The sequence below is a fragment of the Myxocyprinus asiaticus genome, chromosome 7, assembly GCF_019703515.2.
Source record: "Myxocyprinus asiaticus isolate MX2 ecotype Aquarium Trade chromosome 7, UBuf_Myxa_2, whole genome shotgun sequence".
Lineage (NCBI taxonomy): Eukaryota > Metazoa > Chordata > Actinopteri > Cypriniformes > Catostomidae > Myxocyprinus > Myxocyprinus asiaticus.
The window spans coordinates 3,468,114-3,489,431 of NC_059350.1; the positions used below are offsets into that span (position 1 = coordinate 3,468,114).

At 40.6% G+C, this 21,318-nt stretch overlaps 1 protein-coding gene and 1 pseudogene across 2 annotated transcripts; one reads left to right on the plus strand and one right to left on the minus strand.

Annotated features, from left to right (window-relative positions):
* Positions 1–2: 2 nt before the first annotated feature.
* On the minus strand, positions 3–10,769 carry LOC127444271 (nuclear pore complex protein Nup133-like; annotated as a pseudogene).
* Positions 10,770–11,459: 690 nt separating this feature from the next.
* Positions 11,460–21,253, plus strand: LOC127444076 (TAF5-like RNA polymerase II p300/CBP-associated factor-associated factor 65 kDa subunit 5L). Of its 2 annotated transcripts, XM_051703245.1 has the most exons (7): positions 11,460–11,590; positions 12,573–12,714; positions 12,810–12,914; positions 12,990–13,183; positions 13,313–13,459; positions 13,679–14,107; positions 19,070–21,253. In XM_051703245.1, exons 2-7 carry the CDS (start codon positions 12,576–12,578, stop codon positions 19,865–19,867), a joined length of 1,812 nt encoding a protein of 603 aa, XP_051559205.1. In that variant the 5' UTR covers positions 11,460–11,590; positions 12,573–12,575; the 3' UTR covers positions 19,868–21,253. The 2 variants fall into 2 exon arrangements, with proteins under 2 accessions (XP_051559205.1, XP_051559206.1); XM_051703246.1 differs by lacking the exon at positions 11,460–11,590 and having other exon boundaries at positions 12,591–12,714; positions 12,815–12,914.
* The last annotated feature ends 65 nt before the right edge of the window (positions 21,254–21,318 follow it).

Genomic DNA, 21,318 nt, shown 5'->3' on the forward strand with positions numbered 1-21,318 from the left:
GGAAGTGATGTCATATCTGCGCTTTCAGGTAGTGCTCATAATTTGCTCGCAGGAGGAACTCAAAGTAAGGGTTTAATTTAAGACTCTCCAGCTCCTCTTGATGCAGTAGATCCTTCACGTCAGGCAGGTATGACTGCAGAGAAACACCTTTGTAAACACAAAGACATCAGTCATGTCTTGTCTTAGAGGTGTTTGAAAATCAATGCATGTCCCAACAGAGTAGTTTTCTGTGCTCTATATGCTAACTAGCAAACGTTTATGTCTTTAAACCTCATTTATAGGAACCCTGAGTGTGTTTTAAAACAGAATGAAAAGGGTTACCATACCTCCTTGGATGAGTTTCTGCAGGATCTTGACAAAAGTGCTGTCTCTGGCCGCTTCCAGAGGGTCATCGTTGTCATCAGAAGAGGACCAACTGCAGTACAGATCAACCAGTCAAATAAATACAATAACGAGCAAGTAAAAGCAGAAAAAAGAAGTCATTCATGTTTGGAAGAACATGAGAATTTGAGAATTTTAATTTTTGGGTGAACTATCCCTTTAATGGTATCTTATGGAAGTAGCCATATACAATCCCTCACTTTAACTTCATAAAGATTTTAACTGGTACTCTTTTAGGTGCTCACCTCTCCTTCCAGTCTTTCTTTAAGGCTTTACTGAAGATCTCTCGTTTCAGGGCCTCAATATCAACTGCATCCTCCTACAAACACACAGGTAATGAATGGATGTATAAAACAAACACACACGGTACAAGGTAAAGTAACTAATTTCCAATGTTTTACACAATAACGTGATTCTTCAAGTGCAGATACCTCCTCAATGTACTCCAGCAGGTCAAGAGCTTTCTTTAAGTCGTACTCGTTGGCTCCGCGGTTCTCATCACAGATATAGAGCTGGAGACATGGAAAAGAGAGACATAAGAGAGATGAGAATATACATTGGAGTGTGCATCCATATTTTACCTTAGTTTTGAGCTTGCAGTCTGAATGTGGTGAGCCACAAAGGCCACAAATTAAAGACAACGCATCTTTCTTTTATGTTATCATCGCTGGTTACACACAAAAACAGTGTGACTAGTGTAGTCTGACTCATGAATGTATGAGTCTTATGAGCAATCATTTTTTTTTTTTTTTTAGGTCAATGAAGTCAAGTTGTCGAACTGAATCATATTAACGAATCAATCCAAGCAGTTACTGAATTAACATCTGACTCACTGAACAGCAAGGCATCGTAACTTTCATTCTGACACAAAATGAAGCGACAGCTGTTACCATGTTATTTGTACAGTATAATTACTGACCGGTTGTTTCCTATAAAAATATGTACTAGAAGATACATATTCAAAACTACTTTTTTGTTTGTAATGTAAATAAAAATATAAATAATTCTAATAACAACTAGACAGGTAAAGTTTGTCAGATAAACTTTGATGTTGACTTGACAAAGCCTTGTCTGAAAGATTACACTAGTTTTAAAAGTTTGAAGTTTGATAGTTATACAGACATTACACTAAGACAAACAGCCAGTTAGCTCGCGAGACAGATAGTCAGTACAGACTGTCACACTGATAGTCGATAAACCGTCAAATACAGAGAGAGAGACAGCAACTTAAAGCAGATCAAAGGCCTTTTGTAGGCTTGTTTACATTTGAATTTTATTGACAGTTGGATTTTGAATTAACGAGCATTCCTTTGGCCCGTTTAAACATTCCGTCAATGTAAGTCTATGCGTTTTTTCCTCATTTTGATTGTCCGCTATGTGAAAACCGTAAGTCTGATCAGATTGACAGTTGGAGTTCGAATTAACAAGCGTTCCGTTGGCCCATTTAAATGTTCCATCAATGTAAGTCTATGCGTTTTCTCTGACTTTTGATTGTCTGCTATGCGAAAACTGTAAGTCTGATCAGATTGACAGTTGGAGTTCGAATTAACGAGCATTCCGTTGGTCCATTTAATAGGGGTGTAACGGTACACAGAAGTCACAGTTCGGTATGTACCTCGGTTTAGGGGTCACGGTTCGATACGAGTTCGGTACAACAGGAAAAAGCAACACATCCCAAATGCTAGGTTTCTTTTCATTTATTTTGAACAGACAGTAGTGCAAATTACAGTTTGTTCCACCTAGCAGCATTTAGTCTCCCTTGAGGTAGTTGGTACAGTACAGACTCCTTTAGTGTATTAAGCAGTAAACAGAATGCACTCTTACACAGGCCATATTGTTTTGTAGAGTTGATAAAAAACAAAAGGTATTTGGTCACAATCAGCTACAAAACTGAAAAGCATCTCGTGTTATAAAAGTACAAAATAAATAGAATAATGAAAAATAAAACTTGTGCATTAGGAGAAGCCATTCTTGTTTTGGGTTGGTGCATAGATGGTCTCTTCTTCTTCTGCTCTTCTTCCTGTTATGGCGGTTAGCAAACAGCATTGCATTAAAGTGCGCACCCCCTTCTGGATTGGAGTGGATCGCCTGTGACTGTCTCAGATGTATTCTACGTCTGACTGCATGCACCGAACCGTGAGGTCAGTAACGTGACGGTTCGGGATGAATACATGTACCGTCACACCCCTACCATTTAAATGTTCCATCAACGTAAGTATGCGTTTTTTAAGATTTTCGATTGTCCGCTATGCGAAAACCATAAGTCTAATCAGTTTGACAATTTGAGTTTGAATTAACTAGCATTCCGTTGGCCCGCTTGAACATTCCGTCAATTTAAGTCTATGCGTTTTGTCCGACTTTCGATTGTCCGCTATGCGAAAACCGTAAGTCTGATCAGTTTGACAGTTGGGGTTCGAATTAGCGAGCATCTGTTGGCCCGTTTACACATTCCATCGATGTAAGTCTATGAATTTTTTCCCACTTTTGATGGTCCGCTATGTGAAAACCGTAAGCCGATTGTCAAGACAACATAAATAAATTGTAACTTATTAGGGCAAATCGAAAGGATTTCTTTCCATCTCTCACCATCAGCTACAGACTCAGCCCAGCGGGGGTCACGTGCAGGGTAGTCATCCATCAGGTCCAGGTCAATCTGTTTCACAACCCCATCCAGCTCCGCACCTCCTTCTCCATCACTGGGGAAGAGATCGTCCACCATGCTTTGAGCACCAATCAGATCATGAATGCAGAGAAAACCACAGGAAATGATCTCCAAGAGCTGCAGTCGCAGATTTAACACAGATATAACTACAAGCTGACTATGATATGTAACACAATTTAATTGACAAAAACTTGAGATTGTGTAAAAAGAAAGACACCAACCGGCAGAACTGCAGGAACGCTTGTTTCAGCAGTTCAGTTTTGTCCTCCTGGGCCACCATATCCATTTTAGGGGGCGTTTCTAATGGAGTGCCCTGAAAAGCAAACAAGAAAATATTAGGTGATGACGTCCCATGACCTCTAGTCAAGTAAACTCTAGTTAAGCATTGATAACCCCCTGAAAAAACTCATAATTCAGTCTTAAAACCCATTTAAAACCAGTCTGGGAGACCAGCGAACCAGTTTAGGCTGGTTTTAGCTGTTTTTTCCAGCAGGCAAGCCAGTCAGAGGTTTAGTTCTATGTAAACCCAGTTCAGACCTCAGTACCAGGTCCAGACACTGAGGTACAGATTGAGTCCTCCATGTCCTCAGGCAGCAGGGAAAGGGTCTGTCTCGCTAAAACGGCAACAAGTCCATTGTTCTAAGAACACCGGTAGAAACACAACACTGTCACGGGTAAGGTCCATGGTGGCACACACACCGCCACCACGGATATGGTCACCTGGAGAACAGACAATAAAGAAAAATAAGTAAACTAGAATACCTTGTTTTGGCTTGCTTACATCACCACGCTTTCCATTCTGAATGACATACCTGGAGAGCTGAAGGAAATCTTCTCCTCAGGAAGAGCTCCGTGTCCGATACCAGTACTGCAGGCATACACCATCTCCTCATTATAGAGGAACGCAGCAGGACTAGATGCCTGCGGCAACACCAAACGTGTCTTCTGTAGCTCCTCCTCACTCTAACCAACAAATGAGAGTAGATATTATTGATGGTTAAAGAAATTAAAACTTGCTCAATGGCTAAATTTCATGATGTCATGTTTTATATATTTTAAATACCTATTAATTCTATTCTTTATTCACTAGCAAATTTAATTTTGATTACTTTCGTTTAGGAAGCTGGCGTATATGAAGCAGATTGTTGTTGTCGTTTTATAAAAGCAACATTGCTTTAATATCAATACTTATTACTCCAAAACATAGTAACGTTCTCAAATGGCCAGATTCCAGTCAGAATGACGGACCTAATTTTGCAAGTTTCAAACTGCTCTACAGTCATATACAGTGGCACATATAAAGTATGTGAACCCTTTGGAATTAGCTGGTTTCCTGCATGAATTGGTGATAAAATGTGATCTCATCTTCATCAACGTGACAAGTTTAGACAAACACAATGTGCTAAAGCTAACACACAAACAATTATAATCTTTCATGTCTTTATTGAACAAATCCCATTAAACATTCAAAGTACTGTGGAAAAAGTAAGTAAAACCTGTTAATATCTATTAAAACCTGTCGATCCTCCGTTGGCAGCAATAACTTCAACCAAGCGTATCCTGTAGCTTCGGATTAGACTTGCATAACATTCAGAAGTAATTTTGGACCATTCTTCCTTACAGAACTGCTTCAGTTCAGCCATATTCTTAGGATGTCTAGTATGAACGGCTCTCTTGAGGTCATCCCATAGCATCTCTATTGGGTTAAGGTCTGCAGTCTGACTGGGACACTCCAAAAGGTGGATTTTCTTTTTTTAAGCCGTTCTGTAGTGGATTTACTTCGATGTGTTGGGTCATTGTCCTGCAGCATCACCCAACTTTTACTGAGCTTCAGCTGGTGCACAGCCACCTTGACATTGTCCTGTAGGATATCTTCATAAACTTGGGAATTCATTTTCCCTCGATGATGGCAAGCAGTCCAGGCCCTGAAGCAGCAAAGCAGCCCCAAATCATGATGCTTCCCCCACCGTACTTCACCGTTGGGATGATGTTTTCATGTTGGTATGCGGTGCCATTTTTATGTCATACGTAGTGCTGCGTGTTCTTCCCAAACAATTCAACCTTAGCTTCATCAGTCCACAAAACATTTTCCCAGTAGCATTGTGGAGTGTCAAGGTGGTCTTTGGCAAATTTCAGGAGCGCAGCAATGTTTTTGTTGGAAAGCAGCGGCTTCTTTCGTGGTGTCCTGCCATTGACATCATACCTGTTTAATGTTTTCCGTATAGTAGAGTCATGAACAGAGATGCTAACCATTTCCAATGATTCCTTCAAGTCTTTATCTGTCACTCTAGGGTTCTTTTTTTACCTCATTGAGCATTCTGCGGTGTGCCCTTTGAGTCATCTTGGCTGGACGGCCACTTCTAGTGAGAGTACCCATAGTACTAAATCATCCCCATTTATAGACAGTTTGTCTAACTGTGGACGGATGAATATCTAAGCTCTTCGAGATAACTTTGTAACCCTTTCCAGCTTTATGCAAAGCAACAATTATTGATCATAAGTCTTCTGAAATATATTTTTTTGCAAGGCATGGTCCACGTCAGCAGATGCTTCTTGTGAACAGCCAACTCAAAATGTTTGAGTGCTTTTTATAAGTCAAAGTAGCTCTAACCCACACCTCCAATCTCGTTTCATTAATTGGATGCCAGGTTTGCCAACTCCTGACTCTAATTATCATTTGTTGACATCATTAGTCTAAGGGTTCACATACTTTTTCCAACCTACACTGTGAATGTTTGAATTATTTATTCAGTATGTACAAGCACAATAGAATAATTTGTGTTATTAGTTAAACAGATTGTGTTTGTTCATTACTGTAACTTAGATGAAGATCAAACCAGATTTTAAGACAAATTTATACATAAATGCAGGTAATTCCAAAGGGTTCACATACTTTTTCTTGCCACTGTACAAAGATTAAAATATTCAGTACAATGTGAACAGATTTAGTAAGAATGTGATTGGCTGAAGCATCTTAACCAACATTTATATGCACTGAAAACCCTAATAAGTTGACTTTACTAAACTCGCTCCCTCAATTGAACTGATGTTGTCTCCAAAACTTGTGTTATTAAGTTCACTAAACTTGAAGTTCATATAGAATGAACTTAACTATTTAAGTTAAGGTAACTAGATGCAAGTAGACTTCACTCAGATTTGCTATTTAAATGTTGTTGTTTCTACTTAATAATTTGAATTGAATTTACTCAAATTTAGATCATACAATAACACATCTCAAATAAAGAAAATTATAACTGATTCTAGGTTAATCATAAAATAAACATTTCTCCATAGTTATACCTTTTCTTCAGTCGCACATGCACAAGGAGAACTGAGATAGTGTTAACAGGGTCCAACTTGACCAAAGGGGAAACAGATCTCCCTAATGGTAATAATAATAATATTTTTTATTTATATAACACCTTTCAAGAACCCAAGGACGCTTTAAAAAATACAGGCAAAAACAGACATCAACATACAAAGTAGTTAAAAGCAAGTAAGCAAGCAATCTATCAGGCATATCAAAACTTGAAAATGGAGACATGTACAATATAATACAGAGATAACAGCTGTATGAGGATCAGTCAGATAGAAAAACATAGTTGAAATAAATGAGTTTTTAATTCTGTCTTAAAGCCTGGAGCGATGTAGATCCACGAAGGTTTTGGAGCAATTGGTTCCAAAGCTTTGGTGCAGTAACACTGAAAGCCCTACCACCGACAGTACATAGTCTGAACTTAGGTATGACAAGCAAGTTTCCAGCACTAGATCTAAGAGTGCGGACGGGAACATAAATGGTGACGTCACACAAGTTTTTTACATAACTATTTGCAACAAAACAACACTGTAATACTGAAAAAGAGCTAAACCCTCAATGAATTCTTAATTCCCTTTGACCAAGGAAACAATTACATTATTCAAGCACAAGGGATTATGGGTATTACCTATAGCCTCAATTTTGTAAAATCTTAAATCTACAGATTTTTAAGAAAAAAAAAAGTTAAAAGGAACTTACGGTTGAAGTCAGAAGTTCACATACACCATGACCCGGAGCAGCTGCCCACGATATGACGACACAATGAAACTACCACCCTAAAATATTACGAGACAATGAGTCAGTCTCTGCTAGATCTTCAAGGACTAGCATCTGAGTTTGAGCACCCACCTTAACAGCTGTGACGAAGTTGCACAAGTGTCCGCCCCCAGATCCGCAGACATCTCCGTGTAAGTCCCATCGTGAGCCAGGCTGGGCCAGAACCGAGCCGATCCATCTGGAGACACCGCCAATGCACCGATGGACTGAAGTTGGTCATACAAAATGTTACTATGTTGACAATACCATGAGTCTAACAGAGTTATAGAGTTGAGTCAAAAATGGCACATTTCTACTTAAAAAGTTCTCACCTGTATGGGTGCATCCTCCAGTGGATTGGAGGAACTTATGGAGATGAGGTCAGCACTGTACACAAACTCTCTGGGTGGCAACTGGAGGTCCTTACACACCAACAACTGCAGCAACAAGGAGAACATGAGGATGGTGATCTTATTAACAGCAGTTCATTCAACAAGAAAACCTGTTACACCATCTCCTTCCTACCAAGGTCTGAGACACTTTCCATATGATCAGCCTCTCTCCACAAACCATCCACGCCCAACCTGACGCCTCAATCTTTACAGAGATATGATCCTCCACTGCACAGACAACACAATATCAGTACACTTCGCACAAATACACCCAACTCAATCAAAACTAAGTACGCTGCCTACATAGACAGCATTTTTGGGCATCGTAGGTGCATTCCAAACCTTAATGCCCAAATATGCTGTATGAATTAAACACTCGGAACACAGCTATGATGCCCCCAAAAAAACCACTAGATTTTGACAGACGTCCTCTTTGTAATGTTATTATTGACAGATCGATATATCGGCCAGGCCGATTAATCGGCTGATATTTGGTAATTTTGCAATCACTCGATGTCCATGTTCGCTTGGCCGATTAACAAGAGTGTTAACTTCCCCTTGTGTCAGTTCTAGGGATGCACCAATATATCGGCCGCCAATATTTATCGGCCAATTACTGACCAAATTAAAACCATCAGCAAATCGGTTTTAAGCATGAAAATACTGATTTGAAAACCCAATAGTTCTTTTATAATTAATTATCAACACACATTGTAAATACACTTTGAATTCTAATGCACAATCCAGAAATATTGATAGCCAGAGAATGTAGAAGGGTTGGCACTCCTAAGAACATGTAATATTTAATTCTTAATCTTTCTCGTTCTTACATTGAGGAAAAACCAGATGTGACAGTTGTGAAAGCGGTACTTACCAATGCATGATAGGTAAACCATCAAAAACGCTCTGAAACCAGCAAACTTTGACATCTTAGACATTGGAATAATACCCATTAATGCTGCATGATTGATTAAGACTTAAATTGCAATGTGGTTTTATGTAATTACAAAAGCTCGGCAAGCTTCATTCAGCATTGTGTAAGCAAGCGGCACCCTCTAGCGGTCTGGACGGCATTTTCCATTATACCACAATAGAACTTAAAAGGCCATTTTGTTCCTTTGGTGACTTTTTGTTTTTCCATAATGCAGATGATATTTCCGTGGAATTGCCCAACAAATGCATAATGTGAATTTGTGATGTTCTATTATATACAGTACAAACATGTAAAATGTGAGTTCTGTTGTTTTGAACTGCAAAAACAAAAGTGTACAAAATAACCTTTTTTCACATTAATCTGCATGCTTTGATATTTAGTTATTTTTCAATTCATTTTTTTAATCTTTTGATCTTCTATTTATCTTTCATTGTGGCTCTCTTTAAAATTTTGTCCTGTCATGTGTTCAACTGATCCAATCCATGTTCAATGGAAATTATTAATTGTTAGAACTTTTGTACCAGTTTACATTTCAAACATAATTCCTGAGCAAAAAAGTGATCTGATGACAAAACAAGGTAAGTGGCAAAATATCAGTATCAGCCAATATATATATACATATATATATATATATATATATATAAACTCAGCAAAAAAAGAAACGTCCCTTTTTCAGGATACTGTATTTTAAAGATAATTTTGTAAAAATCCAAATAACTTTACAGATCTTTATTGTAAAGGGTTTAAACAATGTTTTCCATGCTTGTTCAATGAACCATAAACAATTAATGAACATGCACCTGTGGAACGGTCATTAAGACACTAACAGCTTACAGACGGAGGCAATTAAGGTCACAGTTATAAAACCTTTCTACTGACTCTGAAAAACACCAAAAGAAAGATGCCCAGGGTCCCTGCTTGTCTGCGTGAACGTGCCTTAGGCATGCTGCATGGAGGCATGAGGACTGCAGATGTGGCCAGGGCAATAAATTGCAATGTCTGTACTGTGAGACGCCTAAGACAGCGCTACAGGGAGACAGGAAGGACAGCTGATCGTCCTCGCAGTGGCAGACCACGTGTAACAACACCTGCACAGGCTCGGTACATCCGAATCTCACACCTGCGGGACAGGTACAGGATGGCAACAACAACTGCCCGAGTTACACCAGGAACGCACAATCCCTCCATCAGTGCTCAGACTGTCCGCAATAGGCTGAGAGAGGCAGGACTGAGGGCTTGTAGGCCTGTTGTAAGGCAGGTCCTTACCAGACATCACCGGCAACAATGTCGCCTATGGGCACAAACCCACCTTCGCTGGACCAGACAGGACTGGCAAAAAGTGCTCTTTTCTGATGGTTTTGTCTCACCAGGGGTGATGGTCGGACTCGCGTTTATCATCGAAGGAATGAGCGTTACACAGAGTCCTGTACTCTGGAGCGGGATCGATTTGGAGGTGGAGGGTCCATCATGGTCTGGGGCGACGTGTCACAGCATCATCGGACTGAGCTTGTTGTCATTGCAGGCAATCTCAACGCTGTGCGTTACAGGGAAGACATCCTCCTCCCTCATGTGGTACCCTTCCTGCAGGCTCATCCTGACATGACCCTCCAGCATGACAATGCCACCAGCCATACTGCTCGTTCTGTGCATGACTTCCTGCACGACAGGAATGTCAGTGTTCTGCCATGGCCAGCGCAGAGCCCAGATCTCAATCCCATTGAACACGTCTGGGACCTGCTGGATCGGAGGGTGAGGGCTAGGGCCATTCCCCCCAGAAATATCCGGGAACTTGCAAGTGCCTTGGTGGAAGAGTGGGGTAACATCTCACAGCAAAAACTGGCAAATCTGGTGCAGTCCATGAGGAGGAGATGCACTGCAGTACTTAATGCAGCTGGTGGCCACACCAGATACTGACTGTTACTTTTGATTTTGAGCCCCCCTTTGTTCAGGGACACATTATTCCATTTCTGTTAGTCACATGTCTGTGAAACTTGTTCAGTTTATGTCTTAGTTGTTGAATCTTTTTATGTTCATACAAATATTTACACATGTTTGCTGAAAATAAAAGCAGTTGAAAGTGAGAAGACGTTTCTTTTTTTGCTGAGTGTTATATATATACATACATACATGTATATAACTATACACAGTCATAATCTGGTGTTATGTGTAACTATAAAGCCCTGTCTGTGAGATTGGTTTACCTGGCTGTGACAGTAGAGCGGCTTGGGAGAACAGCAGTCCGGGCTGTGCGGCTCTCAGACTCTTCCGACTGCCGGCCCGGGGTGCCTGTCTGCGGCCTGAGCTCGGTGTGCAGCGGGGAGTGAACATACTGCACCGACACTGTTTTTACACGAAAAAGAAACTCATTTAGAAGCGATTAAACACGGTTAACATCTGAAAACCCCCTTACCGCGCACTCGCCGCAGTCAAGCGCACACTATGTGCGTCATTCAAATTGCGCACGTGTTTCAGCCAGTAACTCGCGTTGCTGATCCTGGATCAGTTTTTTTTAGACTCCTCTAACTATAAATGATGCGTCTGTTGGGGTTCAAAACTGATCCTGGACCAGTACTAAAGGGAAAATGTATGAAAACCGCATTTTGAGGAGTATATTGGGAAATTGAGTTTTATTTAGTTGAATTAAAATAATAAATATTATGTCATATAAATAAAAATATAATATAAATAATAATGATGCAGATGCAAATGTATATCAATAAAATTAATGTCATAAATATGATAAATGGTCTGCACAATAGTTGTAAATCTCAATATAATTTTGAATGCTATGTCTCTTATTATTGTTCTCTAAACAATTTAGAATTCAGCTCTCATGCTTCAGTCACCACAGACTTTATATGAATTGCTTGAAGATTTATTAAACGGCGGCTAAATGTATGTTTACTCTATGCTGACTGAACTGTACTTTGGCGGTATAATTTTTTTTCTTTTTAAACAATATACAATTGAAATAGATATGTTTGTACTTGCAGTGAGGCACTCGGTGCGCTAGATGTCGCTGTTCAGCGCCTGTGATCTCAGCGCGCTGTTGCTGGACGCGCAGAAGAAGAGCGGCAGTCCTCTTCTAACATATCTTCCATGGCTTAAAAGAACGACTTTCTGTTGGATTGTCACAAAGGGATTTTACAGTAGGTGCTAAACTATATCTAAACTTTTGTATGTTGTGTATGTTTCAGACTCTTTTTTTAATTTATTTATTTGTTTGTTTTATAACTGAATATCTTAAGACAACAGATGAATGCATATGTGCCGTAGTTTATCAACTTGCACATAATCCATAACATACTGATCCAGTGTTAATGGCTGTGTCTCAAAAACTTGTGAGCTGTCTAGACAACATTTTGGGGGCATCAGAGGCGCGTTGGAACGTTAGAATCGAAACGAATGTTCGAACATGCATATGATGCCCAGAAAAAGAATCGACTGTCCAATCATGCACGATGCCAAAAATAGTATCGAACGTGCATTATAATGCCCAGAAAAAGAATTGAATGTTCAAACTCGCATTTGATGCCCAGAAATAAAAGGGAATGTTCAAACACTCCTACGACGCCCAGAAATAGAATAAAATGTTCGAACACGCATTTGATTCCCTGAAAAAGAATGGCGTTTTCGAATACGCATATGATATGCAGAAAACAATTGAATGTTCGAACGCTCCTACGATGCCCAGAAATAGAATCTAACGATCGAATGTTCCTGTGATGCCCAGAAATACAATTGAATGTTCTAACGCACATATTATGCGCAGAAGAATCAAATGTTCGAACACGCATATGATGCCCAGAAAAAGAATGTATTTTTTTGAACATACCAACAATGCCCAGAAATAGTATCAAACGTGCATATGATGCCTAGAAACAAAATCAAAGGTATGAATTCGCCTATGATGCCTAGAAAAAGAATCAAACGTTCAGACACACCAATAAAGCCCAGAAATGTATAAATTGAACGTTCTAGGTGGGCGGCTCATTCCCTCCAATGGCCAGTGCTGTGAATAAATCATTAGTCTTTAAATCTGCACTACTTCTTATTGCATGGCATACGTTTCTGCTGAGACCAGAGATGCATGATGTATAATATGCATAATGTGTCCCCATAATGTGGCAGGAGATGAAGCGAGTCAGGACAGAACAGATCCAGTATGCAGTGACTCAGTACCTGAAGAAGAGGCAGTACATAGATACAGATGGTTCTCTAAAGGGCGCCAAACTATCCCAGTCTGCGGAGGAGATGGCTGCCAGTCTCACAGGTAACAGCCCTTTCATATATGATTTCTCAGTTGTATTTTAAATGAATTAACTATATATTTGAGTGGTGTCCTCTCTTTCTTTCTGGTATGTGCAGTTCAGACAGAGTCCAGCTGTGCAAATGTGGTGTCAGCGGCCCCCTGCCAGTCAGACCCTCAGCAGTATGAGACCCAGTTCTCTAGACTGCGCTCCTTCCTGCAGGGTGAGAGATTGCATCAGAGACACTCTTTCCTAACGCTTTAGTGCCTTTCCTTTTAACAACTTCATTCTGTTGCAGATGCAGAGGCGCCTTTGGTGAAGGAGGTAAGAGGCGTGTTGTTTCCACTCTTCCTCTACTTGCACTTGGACATGGCACGCTGTGGCCTGAAGGGGGCAGTAGACTCGTTCTACAGTCGCTTCCACTCGCTCTTCCAGCAGGACCCTGAGCAGAAAGCCATTGTGGATCTGCTGCGTGGTGCCGTCACATTGCAGGTCAGATTTAGGATTTTCTTTTAGCCCTGACTTTTCAAATTGTAGGCATGTCAATTAAAGAATCATGGTGGAAATTAATTTGTTTTGGTTCAGGGATTCTAAAGAATATCTGTTTATTTTGTCTTACAGGATGTGACCTCGAACCCTAAACTCTGCTCCCTTCTGGATCACAAGTATGTGGTTCACCTGACAGATCAAGCGTACAGCTACCTACTGCGTTACCTGCAGAGTGATGACAACAGCGTTATCTGTTGGGTGCTCAGCACACATATACAGGTATAAGCAATGTCACTAGATTGGTCTGTTTTTGTGGTACATAGGTGTAATCTATGTCATATTTGTGGTTGGTTGCTATACATGTCTGTCTAAGGAGGTGGCTCTTGGCAAAAAATAAACTTCAATGAGGACCGCACTTGCCAATTTGCCAATAGTCAAAAATTAACCATGATCTAAACCTAGTATTTAATTACCTTTATATCTCAAATATTTTCTTAGGTGGAGGTGACAGCAGCACGTCAAACCGACTACCAGCTGTATGGGGCGGGGCTTGGAACAGGAAACGCAAACTCCACTTCCTCTTCCTCCACTACCTGGACTGCAGTTGACGGGTCTGATGGGACGGAACCTGTTGAAGTCACGGCGGGGTTACCTCAGAACGAGGCTGCATTGGAAGCGTTGCAGGACTGCATCAAGCGTGTGCGCGAGGGACCGCCTTCCCTCACCACCATCTGCTTCTATGCGTTCCAGCACACGGATCAGTTGCTGAACACTGCTGAGGTGTCGGCGGACAGCCGATTGCTGGCAGCAGGGTTTGATAACTCTGCCGTGAAGCTGTGGAGTTTACGGGCACGAAAGTTAAAGGCGGGGCCTCACAGGGTCGATGTGTCGAAAATAAGACTTGCCTGTGACGTGCTGGAGGAGGAAGTGAGTGACAGCTGTCAATCTTGTGGTTTGGGTAGCTGAGGATGTTTAGTGATCTACTGTTGCTTAAGTCAGAAGTTTACATATAGTTGTGCTCAAAAGTTTGCATACCCTTGGAGAATTGATAATATATGTACCATTTTTAAAGAAAACATGAGTGAGCAGGCAAAACAAATTTCTTTTATTTCTTATGGGATTCATATTCAACTGTAGGTTATAACAGAATGGCACAATCATAAAACGAAACATGGCAACAAAGAAAAAAATGAAATGACCCCTGTTCAAAAGTCTGCATACCCTTAGTTCTTAATACTGTGTATTGCCCCCTTTAGCATCAATGACAGCATGCAGTCTTTTGTAATAATTGTCTGTGAGGCCCAAAATTCTTGCAGGTTGTATAGCTGCCCATTCGTCTTGGCATAATGCCTTCAGGTCATGCAAAGTCTTTGGTCGTCTTGCAAGAACCACATGTTTGAGATCTCCCCAGAGTGGCTCGATGATATTAAGGTCACGAGACTGTGATGGCCACTCCAGAACCTTCACCTTTTTCTGCTGTAACCACTGGAGGGTCAACTTTCCCTTGTGCTTAGGGTCATTGTCATGCTGGAAAGTCCAAGAGCGTCCCATGCGCAGCTTTCGTGCAGAAGAATGCAAATTGTCTGACAGTATTTTCTGATAACATGCTGCATTCATCTTGCCATCAATTTTCACAAGATTCCCCGTGCCTTTAGAGCTCACCACCCCCCCCCCCCAAAACATCAGTGAGCCACCACCATGCTTCACAGTGGGGACGGTATTCTTTTCACTATAGGCCTTGTTGACCCCTCTCCAAACATAGCACTTATGGTTGTGACCATAAAGCTCTATTTTGGTCTCGTCACTCCAAATTACAGTGTGCCAGAAGCTGTGAGGTGTGTCAAGGTGTTGTCGGGCATATTGTAACTGGGCTTTTTTGTGGCATTGGCACAGTAAAGGCTTCTTTCTGTCAACTCGACCATGCAGCTCATTTTTGTTCAAGTATCGTCGTATTGTGCTCCTTGAAACAACCACACCGTCTTTTTCCAGAGCAGCCTGTATTTCTCCTGAGGTTACCTGTGGGTTTTTCTTTGTATCCTGAACAATTCTTCTGGCAGTTGTGGCTGAAATGTTTCTTGGTCTACCTGACCTTGGCTTGGTATCAAGAGATCCCCGAATTTTCCACTTCTTAATAAGTGATTGAACAGTACTGACTGGCATTTTCAAGGCTTTGGATATCTTTTTATATCCTTTTCCATCTTTATAAAGTTCCATTACCTTGTTACGCAGGTCTTTTGACAGTTCTTTTCTGCTCCCCTTGGCTCAGTATCTAGCCTGCTCAGTGCATCCACATGAGAGCTAACAAACTCACTGACTATTTATACACAGACACTAATTGCAATTTAAAAAGCCACAGGTGTGGGAAATTAACCTTTAATTGCCATTTAAACCTGTGTGTGTCACCTTGTGTGTCTGTAACAAGGCCAAACATTCAAGGGTATGTAAACTTTTGATCAGGGCCATTTGGGTGATTTCTGTTATCATTATGATTTAAAAACGAGCCAAACAACTATGTGATGATAAATGACTTCAAATGATCACTATCCTTAAATAAAAGACTTTATTTTTTATTTTTTGCATGATCAGTCATGTTTTCAAATTCAATGCCAAAATTTCACAATTTCTGCCAGGGTATGCAAACTTTTGAGCACAACTGTACACTAAGGTTGAAGTCATTAAAACTAATTTTTTAACGACTCCACAGATTTAATATTAGTAAACTATAGATTTGTTAAGTCGTTTAGGACATCTATTTTGTGCATGACATGAGTAATTTTTCCAGCAATTGTTTACAGACAGATTGTTTCACTTTTAATTGACTATATCACAATTCCAGTGGGTCAGAAGTTTACATACACTAAGTTAACTGTGCCTTTAAGCAGCTTGGTAAATTCCAGAAAATGGTGTCAAGCGTTTAGACAATTAACCAATTAGCTTCTGATAGGAGGTGTACTGAATTGGAGGTGTACCTGTGGCTGTATTTTAAGGTCCACCTTCAAACTCAGTGCCTCTTTGCATCATGGGAAAACCAAAGATATCAGGCAAGACCTCAGAAAAAAATTGTGGACCTCCACAAGTCTGGTTCATCCTTGGGAGCAATTTCCAAATGCCTGAAGGTACCACGTTCATCTGTACAAACAACAGTACGCAAGTATAAACACCATGGGACCACACAGCCATCATACCTCAGGAAGGAGACGCATTCTGTCTCCTAGAGATGAACGTAGTTTGGTGCGAAAAATGCAAATAAATCCCAGAACAACAGCAAAGGACATTGTGAAGATGCTGGAGGAAACAGGTAGAAAAGTATCTATATCCACAGTAAAACAAGTCCTATATCGATATAACCTGAAAGGCTGCTCAGCAAGGAAGGAGCCACTGCTCCAAAATAGGGATGGGCATGAGTACTCGAGGACTCAGGTACTCGGACGTGGCATCAATGATCGATCATGAAAACGATGATCGATAGTGATCACGCATGATGTGACTTTGACATAATTCGAAATCCAGTAACAATTACCTGACAACTAAGCACAAACATGTCAAAGAGGGAGCTTATTTTTAATTTTGAGATTGATTACATTGTGACTTTGAGGGGTACATTGATTATCAGAGACTTCTCATGGCTAACAAACTGATATGACGCTGCAGTGCTATCGTTACAATAATCAAAACAAAGAGAGTGTAATTAACCGTGTTTTGAACACCTGTCTCTGCAAAACGTTTGCTAAACACGCTTTATCATTTAATGTAAGAACTTTGACTCATTAATGGATATTATTTAATGAAAGTGAATGATTGTCACTGAATGTAAACCTCCCTGCCCTGCGTGGAGTCATGTTTGCGTGATGTAACACACACCTGCATCTCGACAAAATGAAGATTTCCGCACGAGTTTCCAAGTTAGATGTCCGATATAAAGTGTCATTCCATTGCACTTTCCCCAGTTGAAAGGTGGAAATTCAGACCCTCTGAGTTGAATGGAATGCTTCATGAATCACAGCAACAACAATACAGAGCATTGCGGCTTTCCTCACTAGAGCGAACATTTGGGACACACACACACACACCAGGCGCATGTGGCAGTGTACAGCAGACGAGTGTTTCAAACAGCTAGACAGAGCGCAGTTAAATGGAACACAATGCAGCATCTTCAAAACTGAACTTCAACTTAACATGCATATTAAAATGCAATGGATATGGCATCTCCTGTTATTTGAAAGTAGACGGTTCAGACAGTCACTAAAAAAAACTGGTGCACACTTACGAAGATTACTACGGTAACCTGAAGGAAGAACAGACAGACGCGCATTGTGCACATTCATTGAGTTGGGCAGTGAATCTTCACATAATGACAAAATATGATGCATTATATTTTGATCATTCAATCTTTTGTACATTTTGTAACATTTTATTTTATAACAGCCTATAATGATGAATAGACGATACACTGGACAACAAGACACAATGCAGTAGCTATAGACGTTTGTCAGACATGTTATTGTATATATAGAGTTATGAACATGTAATTGCCCCTTGAGTACTCGAGTAATTAGTCTGAGTACTTGAGTAGACAAAATGACCAAAATGCCCATCCCTACTCCAAAACTGCCATAAAAAAGCCAGACTACAGTTTGCAAGTGCACATGGGGACAATCTTACTTTTTGGAGAAATGTCCAAATTGAGCTGTTTGGCCATAATGACCATCGTTATGTTTGGAGGAGAAAGGGTGAGGATTGCAGGCCGAAGAACACCATCCCAACCGTGAAGCATGGGGGTGGCAGCATCATGTTGTGGGGGTGCTTTGCTGCAGGGGGGACTGGTACACTTCACAGAATAGATGGCATCATGAGGAAGGAAAATTATGTGGATATACTGAAGCAACATTTCAAGACATCAGCCAGGAAGTTAAAGCTTGGTCGCAAATGGGTCTTCCAAATGGACAATGACCCCAAGCATACCTCCAAAGTTGTGACAAAAGGGCTTAAGGACAACAAAGTCAAGGTATTGGAGTGGCCATCACAAAGCCCTGACCTCAATCCGATAGAAGATTTGTGGGCAGAACTGAAAAAGCATGTGCGAGCAAGGTGGCCTACAAACCTGACTCAGTTACACCAGTTCTGTCTGGAGGAATGGGACACAATTCCAGCAACATATTGTGAGAAGCTTGTGGAAGGATACCTAAAACATTCCCTAGAGGAATTTCCTACATTGCTTCCTCAGTGTTACAGAATTTTTCCTGCAGTGTTTCCTGTAAGATTTTTCTGCAGTGTTTCCTCAGTGATTCCCACCTCCCCAAGAAATTAAGACTAACGACATGCTTAACAAGAAAAAAATCGTTTTTTTTTCTTTCTTTTTTCTATTTAAAGACTTTTATTAGAGCAGATCTCTTTCTAATGTGTATTTTTAAATTAGATATTAATTTTAGAATTAAGTTGCAACACAGTGAGGTAAGAGAGTAAATCCTATCTCTTTCAGTGTTATTTGGAGTTATTGTTCTTGCCAGATACGACTGTGTATTTAACATGAAACATCTTCTGATTGGCTGTAATTTTGAGGAGCATTTTCACTTTCAACAAAGACAGAGAAATTTCTTGTCAATTGAAACTTTTTGCATCACACCCAATTAGGATAAAATGCTTTATGGGTGTGATGATATTGACTGTTTAACTGTCTAAGATTAAACAATTGTGTGACAACCAGTCATATGGCAGTCTGGCCTCCATTTTTCAATACCTGATTTGGTTGATGTTTTGGAATGTTTAAGTCATTTTTATTTGTGTAGCGCTTTTCCCAACACACAATTTCAAAGCAGCTTTACAGAAAATGATGCTTTAATGATTGTATTTAATTATAGTAATGAGTTATACTTGTTTTATTCTGAACAGGCAGATGATGAGGATGCCTCAGGCAATGAGATCAAGACCCTGCGTGCTCACAGTGGTCCTGTGTACCGCACAGCATTCCTGACGGATGGCTCCGGTCTGCTGTCATGTTCGGAGGACTCCACCGTCCGCTTCTGGGACCTGAACTGCTTCACCAACACCGTCCTGTACCGTGGTCACACCTACCCCGTCTGGGACGTGGACGTCAGTCCCTGCAGCCTGTACTTCTCGACGGCGTCTCACGACCGCACCGCCCGCCTCTGGAGCTTTGCCCGCACATACCCGCTTCGTCTCTACGCCGGCCACCTCTCTGACGTGGACTGCGTCAAATTCCACCCCAACTCCAACTATGTAGCGACGGGCTCTACTGATAAAACCGTGCGACTGTGGAGCACGCAGCAGGGGGCGTCTGTGAGGTTGTTTACTGGGCACCGTGGCCCCGTGCTCTCGCTCGCCTTCTCACCCAACGGAAAGTACCTGGCGTCGGCTGGAGAGGACCAGAGACTGAAGCTGTGGGACCTGGCATCTGGTGCTCTGTTTAAAGACCTCCGTGGTCACACCGACAGCATCACCAGCCTCTCTTTCAGCCAGGACAGCAGTCTGGTGGCTTCTGCCTCCATGGATAACTCCGTGCGTGTGTGGGACATACGAAACGCTCACGGCACCGCCCAGGCCGATGGTTCCAGCAGCGAGCTGATTGGACAGTACACGGGCAACACTAGTAATATACTAAACGTGCAGTTCATGGGCTGTAACCTGCTGCTAGTGACGGGCACTGCGCTAGAAAAACAAGAACAGTGAAAGAGGATGTGTATGAGTGAATTGCACAAAAATATGTTCAGGTCACATTCCATCCCAAATCAAAAGTACAAAAAACATATTTTGCTTAAATGAAGCCTATTGTAGGACCGTTAGGATTTTTCTAAGCACATTGTTCCCAAAAATGCAGAATATTTTGAGTTTTCTGTAATCCTTGTGATTCTCATTATTGTTAAAATTATTATTTTTTTTTTCATGAAAATCAAAATGAAGGCAGAACTGGACTACAACAATTTGAACTTAAAATCATGAACTAAATCCAAATAACATTGGGGAAATTTTTTTGTGCATGTCAGTAATGAGAATTGCAATTTTGTTTTGAAATGTTTGAAATTAATTTAACAATGTAAACAATCCTAATGGTCCTAAATTAATTTTTCATGTTCTTTAATTTAAATAGTAATTTAAATTTCTTTTTTTATGTGAAAAATGACAAATAACATGGAGGGATGTGTGTTGATGTAATTATTAGCCATATGTTTGTGAAATTACTTGTTAGGTCAAAACTTCTAGTCTGGATCTTTCAGTTTAGCTAATTTCAGTTAACCTTGCTGTTGCTTTATCGATGGCTCATTTTTATTTTTACAATAGCGTTATAAAGGTAAGGCTGAACGCATGTCTTAGACTGTTCTGCATACTTGTATGGATTTTGTCCAGGAAGCCATTTGAACTGATTTAAGTCCTATAGACGTGATTAAGGACTGTGAACCTTTGTCAGGATATATACCTTATTTAATTTGACAGAATAAAACAAGGCTGTGAGGGATACAGGCTTTTTCAATGATGTCTGACATTTTCGCAACTGATTTTGTCGGCTGAACACTCAACACTAATGTATGCAACAGTACTAAAGTACTTCTGTATCTCACAGCCTTGTTTTCATTTGCATCATGTTAAATATGGTGTCTGTCCTGATAATAGTCCACAAGGATTGAATTTAAGAGGTTTACAACTTTGTCTCATCAAGGTTAACTGATCTTAGTTTAGCTAAATCAAACCGTTCTGTTGAAAAATAATGTTATTTTCTCCGAGCAAAAGCCTGGTTCCCCTCCAGGCTCCACAGACAGAAGTGTTGGTTAATCCAAAATGAAGTGATTCTATCAGACGTCACAGTGACCTGTTGAAGAGAGTAAAACATCATTGTTTGATCATTTGAGTTTTCTTGCATCTGATTTTGAAACCATGCACTTATTTGTTTTTTTGTAAAGCAGCTGTTTCTTGTTTGTTCTGTTCTCAAGTGTTGCCGTTTCCTATCCCTGATGGCCAGCGTAGTCATGGGCCACTTATGTCTCCGTTAGCAAAAGTGTAATAAAAAAAGATGAGCCTTTGTATTTTCATTGCATTTGTAAATATATGTTTTGTAATATTCTCGCTGTTTGGTTTTAATTTGTCTAGCCAGTATATAGTGTTGTACACACTTAAAGGGATAGTTC

Excerpts from the sequence above, each read along its gene's own strand:
- LOC127444076 (XM_051703245.1), top strand. The coding sequence starts at position 12,576 with ATGAAGCGAGTCAGGACAGAACAGATCCAGTATGCAGTGACTCAGTAC. Across the intron at positions 13,460-13,678 it reads TGCTCAGCACACATATACAG|GTGGAGGTGACAGCAGCACG; the intron begins GTATAAGCAATG and ends ATATTTTCTTAG. Across the intron at positions 14,108-19,069 it reads GTGACGTGCTGGAGGAGGAA|GCAGATGATGAGGATGCCTC; the intron begins GTGAGTGACAGC and ends TATTCTGAACAG.